The sequence below is a fragment of the Ostrea edulis genome, chromosome 4 (genome assembly GCF_947568905.1).
Source record: "Ostrea edulis chromosome 4, xbOstEdul1.1, whole genome shotgun sequence".
Lineage (NCBI taxonomy): Eukaryota > Metazoa > Mollusca > Bivalvia > Ostreida > Ostreidae > Ostrea > Ostrea edulis.
In genome coordinates, this window is record NC_079167.1 from 26956290 (window position 1) to 26975235 (window position 18946).

The window sequence follows — 18946 nt, forward strand, 5'->3', positions numbered from 1 at the left end:
GTCTCGTCATGTGACTCGCGAGAAATAACGTGAAATCGTACTTCCGGGCAGTTGTCAGGATGGCATTATCAATAATGTACTAGACTCGCTACGTTCAAAACCACATAGAGCTTACTACAAAAAGCGAGAGAGCGATGGATAACAACTGGGTTTAGAAAATGTGTTCTAAATAGAGCTCTGAGTTATTACAGCGGTTGTTCAAGCGTCAATACGAGACATTTTCCAACAAAGTACAGGTATGTTGACATTATAGAGTCGTCTGCATCATATGCACTGCACAGTCGTTTGCATCATATACACCCATACATCTATATCTCAGAGTTTAGTTCAAGATATCGAAAGTCCTCGATCAAAATCTCAGCAATATATTTGCGTAGTTCTGATTAGAATGATTCTTAATTGATGTTGTGGTACCCCCCCCCCGTAATAATCTGCATCGAGTGAAAACGCTAAAGCACTAGGAAAGAATAAAACTTTTTTCCTGTTGTGTATAACATGGATATATATCCCTATTTTATTCTATGATTTTGAACGTTTTACGGTTTCATTTAGAAATTAATCTAAATTATTTCATAAAGATATTTCTATAAAATGAAAACAGAACTTTTTACTGACACCAATCATATTAGAGACATATGGAAGTCCCACGAGTCAGTTTTGTTTCCACTATGTAGCTGCAGTAATTTATAATATTATAGTATATACATTTGGTATGTAAAACTGCATACAGAAACAGATCCAGAAATTCGTTGGGGGGGGGAGGGGGGGGGCTTTAAACCCGCGACTGGCATCTAAGATTTTTTATTTATTTATCTGAATTTCAGCTGAATTATCTATCTTATGAATTTTGGTTTATCTGAATTTCAGCTGAATTGATAGAACATGTTATATGAAATATTGACAAGTCCAGATAGTCAATTTGCATTTTAGTGTGCATAATCTACATGTTTTGTGTGACAATGACTACAATGTTAATTTGTTAATCTTTTAGATATAAAAGGGCAAACAACATAGCTGGATAAAGCATCCTAAGTCTGCACCTCGTAAAGCTATGACAATGAGAGAAATGTATTCACCCAGGCAATCAGAATATAGGTAACTCACCAGAGCTCTTTATACAATATATGCTCGTCAAGCTATCAATATTAAATGATATTCATTCTGTAATGAATACTTGTATACATGTAAATTCAGGTGATCCCAAAATATAAAGGTTCACCAAAAATGAATGCATCTCCAGACAATATAGAAATTTTAAAAATGTCCTTTACCTGCAACAGCAAAGGATGCCTGTGCAAACATATGGGGATTTTTTACTAGATAAATGCAGATATCATTATAAAGTTTTTCTTTACAAATTCTATCAAACAGCGGTATAAGTAAATAAATTTTATTATGCTATAAGAAAATGTTGAATGTCCAAATAAGAATTATCAAGCATTGGTATTTTAATGAAAAAATATATAGACATAGTGGATGTCAGTCTTTTTGATTTTTTGGGGGTAAAATTTTCAGAGTGCAACCCGGAAGGTGTGCTGCAGCCCAAAGAGAGTCATGGTTATTGGCATCAAGTTCTCCATCAGCTTTACCTCACAGGCACCACTTGTGATTTCATAGTTTGAACACCAGTGAACATGGAAGTGATTCTCATCCTTCGAGATGAATTATGGGAATTATACTTGACATACATGATTGAGCCTTTGTGCCTTCTCTGCAATAACCAACTAGACAGACTTGTGAAAATTCAAATGTCTTCCATTAGTTTTATTTTGTTTTTGCTACAAATGATCAGTGTGAAGATGTGCATGAATCACCATTGTAACAATTTCTTTGACTAGCAACCTTAAATAAATGTTCACTTTATCATTTACTTGAATGCATTTAATACAACTTGACAATCCAGAATAATGTGAGTAAGAAGTTGTACATTTATAGTATCTAAGTCCAAAGGTAAGATTTAATTAATTGTGAAATTCATATCAGCTATTTCCTTCATTAGAGGATTTGCAAATGTACAAGAGTCACACAGAGTTGAAAATCTTAGTGGACAGATATATATGTCTGTATTGTGAAGGTATATGATTTAGAATATGGATGTTTTTAATTAAATTCAATTGCACACTCCACATGAATTTGACTCTTCCTGGTCTTGTAACAGCTGTGCTTCATTGGTCACTGGTATGAACCCTTGTACCGCCCATCCTAGAAGTTGTTAAAATGGGCCCATTCTCTTCATAACAGCCACCAACACATTGATACTTCTGACGGTAATGATGTATATAACAGCATCTGTAACAAGCATATACATCAAGTGAATATCATTAAAAGTATTGCAGGTGTGGATCAAGATAATTTGCAAAGGAGGGTGGGGGGGGGGGGGGGGCAAGTGTAATTCATATTATCCCCCTAAAAGAGGTATGTGTGTAAATTAAAATTATCATAATTGCAACCCAAATCCCCATATTTGTTACATATGAACTACCTAATGGGGGATGACACCACCACCACCCCCTCTTGTCCCACCACTGCATTATTAAACAGTATTACTGTAAATAAACATCTTCTATCAAAATTTTCATTTTCAAGAAGAATTCAAACGCCACAATCTAAATTGAATTAATTTAAGATCTGAATGTATGGGTAATGTTTACTATTTCTTTGTTGCCACAAAAGGCATAGTGGTTTACAAACACATATGCAGAAATGAAGTACATGTGTATCAAAAACTTTTTCTAGGTCCTGTATTATGTTTCTTAATGTAAATATTGTAAAAACATGTTATTTCAGTGATCCCAATCGTCTTTGAAGATTTTTTGTTTCCAAATTGGTACCATTTTCCGTGAGGGTCACAATAAAAACATAAGCAATATCATTATTAATTAAAACATAATGAAAATGAGCCACTGCCCCCCCCCCCCCCCCCCCCCCCCCCCCCCCCCCCCCCCCCAGCTATCAGCATCCCATAAAAATGTGTTATTACAAGTTTATATGATCAACTATTAATCAGGGAGGTTGACAAAACATGGTACAAATAGATACCTGCATATATTTACTTTACCCAGCTAATTGTTTTATCCCCCCCCACCGACCCTTTTGCATTCAGTCTGTCTCCTTTATCAAAAGTAACATACTGCATAATTGTGTCATGTAATGTTAGTTCTAACTCATCAAAAACTAAACCCTTCAACTTGACAGCTGTTTATTATCGAAAATATTCAGTAAAATGTTTTAGATCAATCACCCGGTCGTGGGTAGAGCTCACTGCTTCTGAGTTCTCAATCGGCGATTTAACTGTAAAAATATATGTATTATGACTTGTTTACCTGCATCTATAAATCCACTTATTCCTCTCTTTGCATAAGTAGGGAATCTATATATGCTGTAGGTTCATTTTAACGCTGTCATCTGAGCATAACCAAAGCAAAACAAAGTGACATTTTTCGACAGCTGTCCGGAAGTAGTAAATCGAAAGTGAAAGTAAACGAGACTTTCCGACCCTATGGTGACGTCTCCATATGAGTGAAATATTCTCGAGTCGTTATCAATTCTGATGCTTTCAGGCCTGACAATCTTATTCTAGCCTTAAATATGAGCGAAGGATGGATATCCATGTTAGGTAATGTAAATGTTACAATTACATGCATCTGTTCCATGTGACAGAAATTATCCTGGTTACTTACAGTAACATAGTTTTACATGGATCTGTTCTATGTGACAAAAAATATCCAGGCTACAAACAGCGATGTAGTTTTACATGTTTTGTTCTGTGGGACAGAAATCATCCAGGATACTTGCAGTAATATAGATGTAACATGTATCTGTTCTATATTATCCAGGATACTAATAGTAATGTAGTATTACATAGATATGTTCTAGGTAAAAGAAATTATCCTGGATACTAACAGTAACGTCATGTTAAATGTATCTCTGCTATGGGACAGAAATTATCCAGGATACTAATAGTAATGTCGTGTTATATGGGACAGAAATTATCTAGGATACTAATAGTAATGTGTTAATGTATCTGTTCTATGGGACAAATTATCCAGGACACTAATAGTAATGTCGTGGTAAGTGTATTTGGTCTATGGGACAGAAATTATCCAGGAGACTAACAGTAATGTAGTGTTTATGTATCTGTTCTGTGACAGAAACTATCCAGGATAGTAATGTCATGTTAAATGTATCTGCTCTATGGGAAAGAAATTATCCAGGATACTAATAGTGATGTCATGTTAAATGTATCTGTTATATGGGACAAAATTTATCCAGGTTACTAATAGTAATGTCATGTTAAATGTATCTGTTCTATGGGACAGAAATTATCCAGGTTACTAATAGTCATGTTAAATGTATCTGTTCTATGGGACAAAAATTATCCAGGACACCTATAGTAATGTCGTGTTAAATTTTTTGTAGGACATTTGGAGAAATATAACTACTGAAATAGGAGTTTGTTCGGAGGGCACATCTTTTTCCCAGCCGGTAAGCGTGTTTTGTTTGTATTCTGATAAGACAGTTCATGAGTACTAGTAATGAAAGTTCTAGGTTTCCAGTTTAGTTGCAAGTTGGTAGTTTTTATGAAATTAATTTCAGTGCGTACATGGGTGTTTAGCAAAACCACTTTCAACCCGAAGGCAGGCAGAGAGTTGTGGGATTCGGATGTACGGAGGTCCAAGCGGGTATTGTGCTACATTATGGAAGGGCGTGGTGTAGCTCCATCAAGGATAACCCGAGACTTTGGAGGCATCGGAACCCTGGTGTATAGTCGGGAGTTGACGATAGCTCGTGCAAGGCTTGCATGGTGGTGGAGTGTTTTTCATTCTGGGCGTGCTTATCGCAAGTTGGCGGGAAACCGGAACAGTGTCTTCGGAGTACAGAATAGTTGCATTAAAAAATTAAAATGACTCAAAATTTAGAAACAAAAACAAAGAATATTATATTACAGAAAAGGAGAATTGAATTTATATAATTTATTTATTTAATTAATAAATTTCTTATTGTTTATTCTACAACTTATCGTTAGTCTTTGCTCAATCTGACAAAATCCGAAAAGAACTCATTACAGTCATGTTAAATGTATCTGGTCTATGAGACATATTATCCAAGTTAGCCCGTTACGATTGAACCCGTCTTACTGCCGCATTTAATCAAATGATTTAGTGGTTCGATCGCCGGTGACAAAGATAACTCAGATGCCGGTCTAGACCGATTCATTTTAATACGGATGTATATTTTTAAAATTGCTGTTATAAAATTTAGAAATTCATTTCAAAATTAAGGATTATCTCCCTCGTGCATAGCTCTTATCCTTGGACGAATTTGGCTCCACTTTTTTGGCACGCTGTTTTTGGCTATATTTAGCTCTAAAACTTCATAGTTATTTCGGATTTCAAACATTTCGGTTGAGCATCACTGAAGAGACATTATTTGTCGAAATGCGCATCTGGTGCATCAAAATTGGTACCGTATAAGTTTTACATTGATTATTATATTAAAAGCGAAAGACAGCTCTCTCCCGGTTAACCGCCATTAAAGGACAAAAAAAATCGTGTTCAAAATTATTATATAGTAGTATAGATAATATGTAGGGGAATATCACAGGAGATATGGACTACGGAACGATTGGAGGGGGGGGGGGGGGGGAGCTGTCCTCAAGCACCTAAGTATTCGGCCGTCATGGAACGAGCCCGGGACAGGATACACTTACCTGTATTCAATGTGTTCCTCCACAATATTTTGTTACATTGGATTTCGTCTTAATACAGGATGCAATTGCTATATCGTCAGAATGTGTCAGTCTGTTTGTCAAAAGTAAAGATGATTGGCAATTCGATTCCTGCGACCTTTTAAGACTTATCATATCCCCTTATACCACAGCTATTCTATAGTGAGTAATAAACATTCACAGCTACTCTATACTGTGTAATACAACTTCGCTTGTTATAAGTTAGTTATATATATAATATATATATATGTGTTTATATATAGTTTTGTTGTTTCCTAATATGAAATACGTACCAAATAATACACATTTCGACTTGGACAACGAAAATTGTTCACCACGAAAATTTAAAAAAAAGACTTTGTAGTCAGTCATTTTATAGTTCTTTGTTATAAAGAAAATGGTATTGCATATTAGCGTGTGTGTTTGGATGTCATTTTAACAGTCGTTAAATAACTGCATGTTGTAGACATCCATGGTTTACCTTCCCTATGTACATAATGTTTTCAGTTCTATTTGTGTGTTGTTGTTTTTTGTTTATGTTCGTAACTGTGAAGAAGATTACATACTAATGCATGAACTCTTCCCAAAAAATAGGCCTACGTACCGGTGAAAACTGTTTTAATTTTGAGGCAACTCTGCATGTGGACAGTTGCAGATCAATCTTAATTGCATAGCACCTACGTTGAACACGGAGATTAAGCAACGCACAGCGAACGTGATCAGTCTTTGGCAAAAAGACCGACTTTGGGATACTTGGCGGAGGATCCCCGAGGGTGTACTTACATTGCAGTTTTTGTTTATATGTCGCTTTACGTCCCATTCTAGGATTTTTCATCCATGTAGTTTTTGTAATATTTCAACAAATAAAGGCTTCATGGCAAACGGTCAAAATGTCGATTATCCAAAACCTATGAACTCTCTCAAGATACGTTATTCTCTCAGCTGTACTGGAACATCTATGCGACATAAGGACATGTCACAGCCATTAAGTATGTTGCAGGTATATGGTTTGATGACATTTTAAGTGAGGAAAGGTCCTTAGGTTGCTTCACTTGACCTGAAAAATATTCATCTTTGACCTCATCATTATTTGGTCTTCAAACACCGACCTAAACTGCAGGTTAAGTGACAAGGATGTCAAAGCACACTTCATAATGTTACAATAGGAATGTTTAAGTGACTGCACGATTAAACGTTGAACTCAGCACGGACGTCTTCATATGAGTGAAAGATTCTCGAGGGGGACGATACACAATATACAATCAATCAAACATAACACAGTGTTCTAGTACAGAAACCCTTATGATAAACTTTCAAATCAACATAATTGTAGGATTAAGAAAGCGAAACTGACGTATTTCATTGACGTAACTAGACAACCCTCTTCATCCCGAGATGCAATGTCATTATGGGAGTTCTTAATCAGATATTTTAATTCAAACTGATAGCAGAAAACTAACAGTTGATGCAATCAGATTTCAATCAGGAGAGATAACAGTTGAATACATATTTTGTTCTTTTATTCACCGAAAAAACCCTGCGCATTTAATCAGCCTTCAATGTAATTGATCGTTTGTTAAACATGTACGTGATGTCCCGCAAGTAATCGCAGACTACACGAAACTGATCCGGAGCGGCATAATTTGGCATTTCTGTCACAATGCCCTCAGCACCGTATGAGATGCGGATCACCTTCATCTCGGCATATTCATGGTAACGAGTGAGTATTTTATAGTGCATAGTATTCTTTTGATTGCTCATTTGTTTTACGTCACAAGAATTTGCTAATTGTATATAATGACACTTAATTATTCTTTATTTGTAATGGAGGCAAAAATAAGAAAAGCAACGACATATTTTCTTCCCTTTAATTTCGACAGTAGTACCTTCTCTATTTAAAAGTATTTTCTGACTTTTCCCCCTTTATTCAATTTCAATTTATACAGTATGATTTGAATTATCGATCTTCTCTTCAGTAAAATATTTTATATCATACTCAAGTTTTTCGTATTTTAAAGCCATTATTTTAGTCGTGTTTTCAAGTGTACATAAAGGCGATTTTTTTTTTGAATAATTATTACACAAAGTAGACTGGGTTTTTTTTTTTAAAGACTACCGAAACATGTTTCGTCCGTAAAAACGGTTTTCAATTTCTAAAACAAATTCCCGGACGGTTTGAAATTGCTATCTTACTGTTTGTTAACCTTCCATTTTTAAATTATCTGTATTGGAGACTTACAGTTAAATGTTATTTAAAGCATGTAATACCTATTTCATTGCTTTTGTGAGGAATTTCCGTGTAAAGTCTTCTGATACATCCCAATATCCATCAATTATGCAAGCGCTCATTAATATATGATTTTTCGTGCCACCACGATATGAAGCATTTCAAAAACCTAGTAAGCCGGGGAAAAATACGGTTTTGTTAACCGTTTGTTCCTTTGCATGTTTGTTTTATATAGATCTGGCACGACTAATTATATCACATGCACGCGTGGTGCAGAAATAGATGGTAAATCTGCGTATTAATGTTAATTGAGGTAGCTATATAAAATCTCTAGCCTAGCTCTTCAATGACTGGGATTCTTTTGTACACACATGTAAGGTAGGTGCAAATATTTGATTCTAGTTTTCAGACATGATAAACGACCAACTCTGATCGACATTTCTTTTTAACTTTTTTTAATAAACACCAGTGTGAGAATCGAATCTAAAGAGGGTACCGCCTAAGTAATCGGAAACCTCGCCCATTTTACGTTAAGGATATATATATATTAATGCAAGTCATATGACATTGACAAGAGATGTTTATATAACCTAGGACTATAGTACGAAACTTATTAAATGTCTTGATATTTCCAGAGAATAATTATGGCTGGTATACACCTTGTGGTTTTGTTACTGTTTGCCGTACATTCTTCAGACACACTTGGCAATCCCGACCTTATTTCCAGAATATCAAAACTGCAGTTTCCACAGGGTCTACTGAACAAGACTACTTACGGAAAGCCGGTCATCAAGATCCCACTGTTTGGGAGACTCCCCGGGCTGATGCAATATGTTCCAAAAGGAAAGCAGCTTAAAGAAAAGCGGCTGAGAAGAAGACTCGGAAACGATTTTAACTTGTTTTGGATGTCTATCGACAAACCGGTTGAAGAAGAAAACAGAATAAGTGTCACAGGTCCAAACTATATCAGGCTTCAAATACTGGAGGATATTGAAAATTTTACCAAATCCTATAAATTCCAGATAGAAAATACAACTGAATTTGTTGATGAAACTGTGTCATTCTTTAAAAGGATGATGAATTATGGATCCTGCAATATAAATTATGAATGGGAAGATTTGAGCATTTTGTTTTGGCCTCGGTGGGTAAAGCGGGGCTTCTGCAATACGGAGGTATCGTGCTCATTTCCCGCGGGCATGTACTGTTCCCCTGCTCGGAGTAAGGTCATTAAACTACTCAGATGGACCTGTAAGAGAAAACGGAGAGGATCGAAACGCCGAAAAAACAAAAATAAACCAGACAAAATTGGAGAATTTAAGAAGAAAAGCCGATTTCCTGGTGTAAAATGCAGATGGATAAAGGTGCCGTTCCCGGTAACAGATGAGTGCATTTGTTCATGCTGACAGCGGTTCTGTCTGTTTTGTGTAATAGTATTTTCCTGTGATGACGAACAGCAAGACAAAACACATGCCCTGGTATGCGTTAATCGATTCTTAACAATTGTCAGGCCTCAGGAATGTTAGAGGAATTATGAAAATAAAATACATTGATGGTATTCTACAAAGCATATGGCCAACCCAGTAGATAAGTCACGAAGAAATGTGATGTAAACAGGCATTGCAGTACCATTCTTACGACGGTATGCACGAAATATTGCAGACATTTGAAATTTTTATTGCTATCTTAAGTCATCAATGTCTATTGTACGTTGTCTTAATGAATTATTAAAGGTGGCAGAGTATGGTTTTTGGATGTAACTTGTGTATACATGTAAAGAAAAAGGATATGAAATCAAAATCATTTTACATCAGCATGGTGAAACAAATGTTCATTTTCAGAACGTGTATCCATAAATTGTACAATCCGTATACGTGTATACAGTGAAACTTCTCTAAACCGGCCGGCTCTCGGACCGGAAAAAACGGCCGGTTTAGAGGGATGGCCGGTATACCGAGAATTTAGCAATTATAGACTTTTTATCTCAATATTCACAAAGTAGGTACTGTTCACTTTAATCTGGTGATCTATGATCAATTATCGGTGGAGATTAAATTAGTCCGCTTGTACCTAAAGATGATTATGAATTACAAGGAATATTCTCGCTGAAATTATCTAATCTTATCTAATTTTAAACTGAAACTCTATAACGGGATACATAAAGAAAACACAGAGGCCTATTATTGGAATTCCTCTTACCTATAAAAACTCTGTTTACATTCATCGCTTATGTCATTAACAATTTTGTTTTGACGTTTTTAAAAAGTACAGTAGTAAATATGAAATTGTAATTTGAATATTTCTTTGGAATTTTAAGTCTATGGAAACCAAGAAAATTAATCTATCTTTTAATAATTATCATTAACAGTCATGGGTTTGTTCTTTATTAATTACCGCTTATATCCATACGAAAGTATGGTGAAACAATATGGCATTTGATACGGTATTCATTCAATAATTTCCTAACTGTTTTTTACATTTTGTACAGAATTTGGAAGGGTCTCTTGGATTAGCTAAGTGTCAATTAACACCCTTGACAGCACAGGTAAACAATAGAAATTAAAGAGGCCACTAGTGTTTTTCACAGCTCCGGTTGATAATTTCATACCTGGCAGGTCGGTCAGTCAATTTGCACACCTGGACGATCTTGATTAACCTTTGGCCAAAATTTTCTTGTATTCAAAAAGTGGCTGGTATGTTAAGGGTAAATTACACATGTTTGTTAACAAATGTACTTTAAAAAGTGGCCGATGTCCGGTTTTCAGGGGTGGCCGGTTTTGTAAGACTTTCTTTGTAAGGAAATGTTAAGATTTCTGCCGGGACTTTGAAAATCGGCCGATATTCAGGGAGAACCGGTATTCTGAGGGGCCGGTTTGGAGAAGTTTCACTGTACTCATTTGTATGTACAACTAAATTAATTCTTATAATCTCATTAATCTTGCTGAATATACATTTAATTTTCTTCGCCGAGTTTGAATCATTTTGAACGGTAATAATTCGGAGAGAGAAAAGGTTTTGGAAAAATAATACTGAATTCTAAATATTAAATTAAAGAATGATTATTTGATTATAACAAAGGGACAAGGTTATTAAACTTTTCATTTTATTTAATACTTAATACAAACATTTTATACATAAATGTGTCGTTTTAGTTTGGTATTTTATTACCGATTCAAAAATCTAAGAATTTTTCATTTTTGAAAATCGTTAGGATATGACGCCTCTATCGTACAAAGCATTCTTGCATGAATGAGATTCAAGTTCAAGTTACTGTATATTGATTACGAAATCCGGCGTACAACTATTAGTATTTTAGTACATACATTGCACATGTATGCTGCAATCTAACATTTGGGAATAAACAATCCATTTCTAAACTTCATCCAGTCATCTTTGATACCATGTTGGTTCCCTTTGTCAGCATCTTTTTTCATTGACCTCCATATTTTTGTACCGATAGGTACATGTAGATAAAATAGGAAAAATAATTGCATGTATCATCTCAGTTGGACATCACTTAAAATAAAATGTTAATTGGGTGTGGACACATATATTTTGTGACCATATTCATTAATTAATTCAGTCATGTACCGAGATTCAATTTCAAAATAAATTGATATCTACATCAGTCTTCATGAAAACTTTTTCTGAGGGGCTAGCCATACTGGCTAGTTAATTTGACAAAGTTACTGGTCCAACTTCAATATGAAAATTTCACTAGATCGTGAATAAAACATAAACATTTAAGGCATATTTCATCAGAATGAGATGTTTTAAAAGCATTGTAATAATCAGATTCAAATGCAGCAACACACTATTGTAGATTTGTTTCATAAACCCATGTATTTTTTTTATCTAATCAGACAGGGTAACATTTTCTACAAACTAGTACTCTGGAGAATTCGGGGCTAGTTAGGTATATAAATTTACTATGTACATCTTTCGTCAATACTTATGGTTTTTTTCTTAACGCCCTCGATATATCTGATCTACCGTAGTACTTGTAAGTTAAAGATTTTTTGAGGCTCACTTAGCTTGCTACTTTTACAATAATTTTTATTATTTTGTTCTATTGCTGCATTTTTAACCAGACATGTGCAATTGAAACCCTATCCGACGTATAAAAGATAACATTAAAAATTCCAATTTGAAAAAAAAGTTTTAAAAGTGATATTATAATGAATTTATCTACTATATTTGTTATTTGTATACATGTTCTTCATAGAAATTGTAAATTAAATTGCCTTCTGATAAAGGACATATAATTGCATTGAACTTTAAAAAAAAATTTAAGTGGGTACGTGTACCCTCCCTCCTCCCCACGCACCCTTAAATCCGCCAATGACCGTAATACCCAAATGTCAGGTTGAGGCCACATAGGTTAAAGTTTTACATTGGAAAATATAGAAATATGTTTTCAAACATTCACACCTGAAATAATATCGTTTCGAAAAGGATATTTCTCCAGCTTGAATGTTTTAGCTTTATCATACGGTATGTTTCATTTATGCAACATTTAAGGAATGGAGCGAATTTATACAATATAACCTATTTTGGGACAGTTTAAGCTTTATAATCCGCGAAGTGCACGTTTAATTCCGTTGGTTTTCTATTTCATGATAGACCTACAACTCAACAGTGCTGCATTGTGGATTAAAAAAGTAGTGTGGTCTTGGGTTGTCAAGAGGGTGTGTCCACATACCAAATTAGTTTATTCAGTGTGCTCAGCCAATGAAATTGCTAGCTGCAGAACTGTAGCTCTCTGAAAAAATATTGTGACGGACAGAGAGCTACAGATCCACCCCTTATAAAAACCTTCGATTTACGGCGCACAAAAAGCTGCGCACGATTGAGGCCTGATATCGTTGTATTCTTGTGTTGCTGTCACATAAATTCAATATAAAAAAATTCTTAACATATTTTCCTACTATTCTTGTGTCCAAACATACCTTCAAATATTCATTAGAGCCCCATACGACCTGAAAACTCACAGCTTTTGATGATTTCGTTTGTTGACGTAGCCATGTTAGGTAGGCAGTCAATTCGAATCCCGGTTCATTTCCATACTTGCACAATAACCTTTAGAAAAACTATATTTTTTAATTTCTGTTAATAATTCGTGTTGATAACAAATGAAGAGCGAACACATGACTTATAACGAATTTTATGAATAGATACCAATAGGAACAGGGTTCGAATATGACTGGCTACCTAATATGGCTACGTCAACAAACGAAATCATTTGAAGCTGTGAGTTTTCGGGTCGTATGGGGCTTTAATGAATATTTGAAGGTATGTTTGGACACAAGAATAGTAGGAAAATATGTTAAGAATTTTTTTATATTAAATTTATGTTGCAGCAACACAAGAATACAACGATACCAGGCCTCAACCGTGCGCATCTTTTTGTGCGCCGTAAATCGAAGGTTTTTTTATAAGGGGTGGATCTGTAGCTCTCTGTCCGTCACAATATTTTTTCAGAGAGCTACAGTTCTGCAGCTATAAAATTGCATGTTACAAGTAAAATTATATTATTGTAAAGTAAAATAGATATTGGTTGAATATGAGTAATTCAATTCTACCCTTTATCACTTCTCACTTCATTCAGAGTGTCAGTCATAGCCTCAAATACGATAATCATAAAAGTACATGTACTACCGGTATATCAAATTGTCATATATATGCAACTGAAGCTGTACCTAATATATACCTTTGCCCTGAGGTGGAAAACTTTATAAGATTAAGTGTCATTGGTATAAAAACATAGAACATATTAAATTCTTGATCGGTCGATAATTGTGTCGACCTTGGGAGCTAAATCTAGATTGCACCAAAGTGTTTATCAATTCGGAATTATTCTATATAACTCGAATTACACGTTTTGTTGCTAATTACTCGAAATAGGTAGGTTTACTTTAAAGACTCCTTAAAGATTTGCACCGTGGGTGCTGCTCCAAGGGGCCCACAACAAGCGAGACTTTAGTCCCCCATAGGAAAGATGTAGATTGAAAAAGTGATAACAACGAACAGTGCTCTTATAAATCCTACAGAAATACAAAATTAAGGGTAGAGTAAACCCGAACCCCCGACTGGTGTGTATCAGGTACCCGGGAGGAGTACGCATACCATGTTGACTACTTACACCCATACTGTGTCATTTATCTTGAGAAAGTAATTGGTTGATTGAATATTGTTTAACGTCCCTCTCGAGACATTTTCACTCATATGGAGACATCACCATTGCCGGTGAAGGACTGCAAAACTTAGGTCTATGCTCGGCGCTTACGGCCTTTGAGCAAGGAGGGATCTTTATCGTGACACGGGACCTCGGTTTTTGCGGTTTCATCCGAAGGACTGTCCCATTTAATCGCCTCTTACGACAAGCAAGGGGGTACTGAGGACCTATTCTAACCCGGACCCCCACGGGAAGAGAAAGTAATCGGAGTAATCCGTTGTAGAAATCAGTATGTAAAGAACCAACAACTGGTATGAAAAACGTGCGACAGCATTCAACCTAATGACACGTTGCTAGTAACATAACAGTTATACACGTATTATTCTGTTAGCCGTTCTAAATGTGCACCTCAAACACGATAAAAAGGGGAGATACTAAATCACGTAGGTCTTTGCGGACATAGGCTTTTCCTGGAGTTGATTGGGTCTGGTAGATTTTACAGAACAAGGATAACTGCTAGACTGAATTGATATTTAACCCCATACGACATCGGGCTAAACTGGTCCCCTATCCGTCATCGGAAGATAGCAGACAGGTAAGCTTTTTAAAAAAAAATAATGACACACTGGTGGCGGTTATCCTCAACACCTTTAAAGTGATATGCTAGTATGATTTTACTAGCAACTCTAAATAGTCACATTGGCCCTGCAGTTCTTTAACCCCATGACAATGTTTACACCACATTCTGACCCCAACCTAGATTATATGGGGTTTTAACTTAAATCCACCCAACAAGGGGATGCCTCAATATGAATATGACTAACATGGCCTTGCTGTTCTGGAGCAGAATTTTTAAGGATTATTTTTCCCCAATTCCTATGTTAAATAAAATTTTATACTTGATTTTAGCCCCACCCCAACCTCAGGGTCCATAAAAAACATGAATTCAGAACATTTGCATATTGATATGGTTTAGAATGTTCGTTTATTCTCTATTTAAGTCAACCCTAGTCAAACATGAATCTGCACTACACTGAAATACTTGCATATCAATATACCTAATCAATTATCCTATTCAGGCCGCCTCCTAACCCCCATCCCGTGATTTGAAGAAAATTGAATCTGAGGATGCCCGCATATTACTGATGACAAATGAGATCTTTATCAAAAATTCCCTCATATGTATGTAAAAGTTAAAGTTTGATCCCTTATTTTGGTCCCCTACCCCATCCCCGACCATGATTTGAATGAACTGAAATCTGCATTGCCTAAGAATGCTTGCATATTAATTTAACCAACCATGGCCTTAGTAGTATCAAAAAGATTTTTCCTATAAAAAGACTTTGGTCCCCCATTGTGCCCCACCCTACCCCATGGGGCCATGATTCGAACAAAATTTAATTTACATTACCTGAAGGTGTTTGGATGTTAATATACTGTAACTAATCATGGTCACCATACGTTCACTATTTCTTAATTATTTCCCCTTTGAAAAGGGGTTGACTCTTCATTTAAACAAAGATGCTTTATGGCAAGTTTGGTTGATATTGGTCTTGTGGTTCTGGAGGGGAAATGTGTGAACACCGGGAAACAGGTATTCAGAAAATCTCGATTGAGTGTATAGCCAGGTGAGCTATTAATAGGGAGAAATGGATATTTTATATGCGGACACTTAATTTCTTTAAGTCCACTTTCTGTAAGGTTGAATATATATATATATTGACCAGCGAAATGGTTAACGGCAATGCCTATACAACTACATCAACTTTCAACCCCGTAAAACATCGGGCTAGACTGGTTCCCTACCCGATATCTGATCAGGAGATGACCAACAGGTAGACTTTTCTTTTTATAGTAGAATTACACACCTGGTGATTTTTGGGGTATCATTTTCTTCTAAGTTTACAGAAACGTCTGTGAATTACAGGGATGATCCCAGATCATAATTATTCGTTAATTTTTAAGGAAAATTGAATTTCATCAGTTTGCAGTTGCATACTCTTGAACTCCTCATTTCTGTCTCTGGGATATTCCGGTTAACCCAATCTGAAAAACTTGGCCATTTCCGTAAGTGAAAATTAGCGACAGTGTTCCGATTGCCTGTTTAAAACACAATATTAAAAACAAATTTTTTAGTCATCATTTTTAGTATTTTTGAAAAAAAGGTTTTATAGCACCAAACTTAAATTTCTTTTAAAATGGTGGATAAAGCTGTACCAACAATGCACAGTCGTGTACGTTAATGATATGCAAGGTCAAATTAAAAAAAAGGTTTCATTAAAGTCATTAAAAAGATATCGGTTCAGAAATTTCGGTTAGAAGAGTTATCTTTCTTGAAATAGTAAGACCAAACAATCTAATGCTTTTTACAAGAAAATTGTGCAATGTGAACCAAAAGCTATATCTTCGTTCTCAGATACACTGTATAGGTGAAAAACGATGCAGACAGAAAACGTTCAAACAATCAATACAAACATCGCATTATTCAGGAGGCAAGTAATCATGCCAGTGAAACTCGTTATGGGACGATGGCAAAAGACACATTTCCCACTACAACCCAACAATAAAAAACATAATGAAGTTAGTGTATCATGATATGATAGTGTATCATGACATTATTTGTCGAAATGCGCTTATGGTGCATCAAAATTGGTACCGTATAAGTTTTACATTATGACCCCTGGGTCGAGGCCTCTGCTGATGGACTGTTGGTCCCCGAGAGTCTCTACAGCCCAGTAGCTAAGTACTTCGTTACTAGCTTGAAAATACGGATGTATATTTAATTGCTGGGATAAAATTTAGAAATTCATTTCAAAATTAAGGATTATATCTCCCTCATGCATAGCTCTGGTCCTTGGACGAATTTGGCTCTAGTTTTTGGCACTTTAGTTTTCCATTTAGCTCTTACAAGTTTTTTGTCATTTCGAATTTCCAACATCACTGAAGAGACATTATTTGTCGAAATGCGCATCTGGTGCATCAAAATTGGTACCGTATAAGTTTTACATCTTGCATTTTGCCCCCTTTCGAAAACAGCCCAAGTTCCTTTGGACCTTGCAAACAAACAGGGACTTTAATATCTTTCAAGAACATAACAATGTTACATTGTAACATTTCGTAAAATAAATTTGATAATTACAATAACGGGTTAAACCTTCAACAAATATGTATCTCAAGAAGATGAATTTATTAACATTCAACATTTCCAACAATGTCAAATTCATTAACATTCAACATTTCCAACAATGTCAAAGTAATTATCAGACTATGGGGTGATATAGATTTAATTACATGATCGGTATGAAACACGTCAGACAGCATTTGACTCAATGATAGGTTGTATTGGAAAACTAGATCGTTATAACGACCATAGAATGTTCGAAATTCTTACTTTAAACGAAATTGTTGAAACCCCTGTAACATCAACTTGTTTGTCAGTAATCTGCCTCTATTTAAAAGCTGATCATACGCAGAACAAGCTCTTGCGTATCGAATCAGTTGAGAGATATAAACACCATATACAGGTGATAATGGTATATTGCTGCAGAAATATGGGAAGTTGAGAAAGGAGAAGCTGAAATCATCCCGTTTGTCATAAAATTGAGTTGTTAGTTTGCCGTTAATATCCATTTTCAATAAAATATTTAAACACGAAGCAGAAGTGGACGACTGTGGTTTCTCTTAAATCGTGGTCACAGGGATATATCGAATTGACATATGAATGAAATTCATTATTGTTAATTGATTAAACGTCGTAGATATATCTAAATGTCGAATTGAAGGCCACAGCAAGAGATCCTTTTCTTCTCATGTAGAAGTTTTTGAATGAACTACACTGCTTCATAAGAATATAAAAACAGGTTTGCTAACAAAATAGCACAGTTCGTGCACATGGAAATCCCAACATATTCTTTATTTCAACTTCAGAGTATGTATTCATGTCTTCAATATAATTTCATCAAAGTGTATAAGTACATGCAATAAGGTACTATGATAATGACATTTAATGTGGAAATTCATTTTGATTTTATAACAAACGAGCTTGTAGATTATGCCTTGGAAATCAAATACAATGACATGTTGAAAAAGAAAAAATCATTAATCATCGCATTTCTTACACATTAGCCCTATAAGTAATTCACTTTTATTTGTATTTTAATGGCCTCAAATTGATACATGTAAGTATTGGGAATGTGGTGTTTTGTCCAGAGTTACCTCCCTCAGAGAAATAAGAGCCAAAACGTTGTCTAAAGAGGCTGTCTACGATCGAACCATGCAAAACCAAAAAAATGTTAAGGAAGGTGTTCTCAAATTTCTTCTGTACTTGCGCAGATGTTGAAAAGCAGCTGAACGCATATTTAGCAACAGTATGGCGACCTTTAACAGTGTAAATTTTAGGATACCTGAAGTAAAGGTCCTGAATGTAGGGCGGGTCTAGAATAGTCAAATCGTGTTAATTCAACATAATTATATTATGCAAAGTCTAATTAATTACAACAATCAATTACCTGATCAAGAGAGGATTCATGGTGTGTGTGACCGGTCGACAGGGGATGCTTACCCCTGCTAGGAACCTGATCCCGCCTCTGGCACATGTCCAGGGATCCGTGTTTGCCCAACTCTCTATTTTGTATTCCTTATAGGAGTTATGAGATTGACGACTGTTCGTTATCTTCACCTTTCACATTGTATATGTTACAAATTTGAAAAATAATCGCAAAAATGTGGAATAACATTTTTGAACACTTTAGTTATTGAAGTGACTCTTGGTTTTCCGTCAGTTTTTGATGTAAAACATTCACATCAGTCCATCTTCCTC

The 18946-nt window shown here is 35.4% G+C and overlaps 1 protein-coding gene and 3 long non-coding RNA genes across 6 annotated transcripts; 3 read left to right on the forward strand and 1 right to left on the reverse strand.

Moving 5' to 3' along the window:
• LOC125649644 (uncharacterized) lies at positions 1 to 1863 on the forward strand. The gene is made up of 3 exons (XR_008802274.1): positions 1 to 236; positions 992 to 1095; positions 1516 to 1863. It is a non-coding gene; the product is annotated as an uncharacterized LOC125649644 (long non-coding RNA).
• On the reverse strand, positions 1744 to 3459 carry LOC125649642 (uncharacterized). The gene is made up of 2 exons (XR_008802273.1): positions 3324 to 3459; positions 1744 to 2289 (listed from the first exon to the last, which is right to left on the reverse strand). It is a non-coding gene; the product is annotated as an uncharacterized LOC125649642 (long non-coding RNA).
• On the forward strand, positions 3433 to 5004 carry LOC125668009 (uncharacterized). The gene is made up of 3 exons (XR_007367394.2): positions 3433 to 3616; positions 4420 to 4485; positions 4597 to 5004. It is a non-coding gene; the product is annotated as an uncharacterized LOC125668009 (long non-coding RNA).
• A 2315-nt stretch (positions 5005 to 7319) lies between these two features.
• On the forward strand, positions 7320 to 9701 carry LOC125671765 (noggin-2-like). Of its 3 annotated transcripts, none has more exons than XM_048907654.2 (2): positions 7320 to 7448; positions 8591 to 9701. In XM_048907654.2, the coding sequence occupies exon 2, from the start codon at positions 8600 to 8602 to the stop codon at positions 9356 to 9358; it is 759 nt and encodes a 252-aa protein (XP_048763611.1). In that variant the 5' UTR covers positions 7320 to 7448; positions 8591 to 8599; the 3' UTR covers positions 9359 to 9701. The 3 variants fall into 3 exon arrangements, with proteins under 3 accessions (XP_048763611.1, XP_048763610.1, XP_048763609.1); XM_048907653.2 differs by lacking the exon at positions 7320 to 7448 and adding an exon at positions 8177 to 8333; XM_048907652.2 differs by lacking the exon at positions 7320 to 7448 and adding an exon at positions 8190 to 8328.
• The last annotated feature ends 9245 nt before the right edge of the window (positions 9702 to 18946 follow it).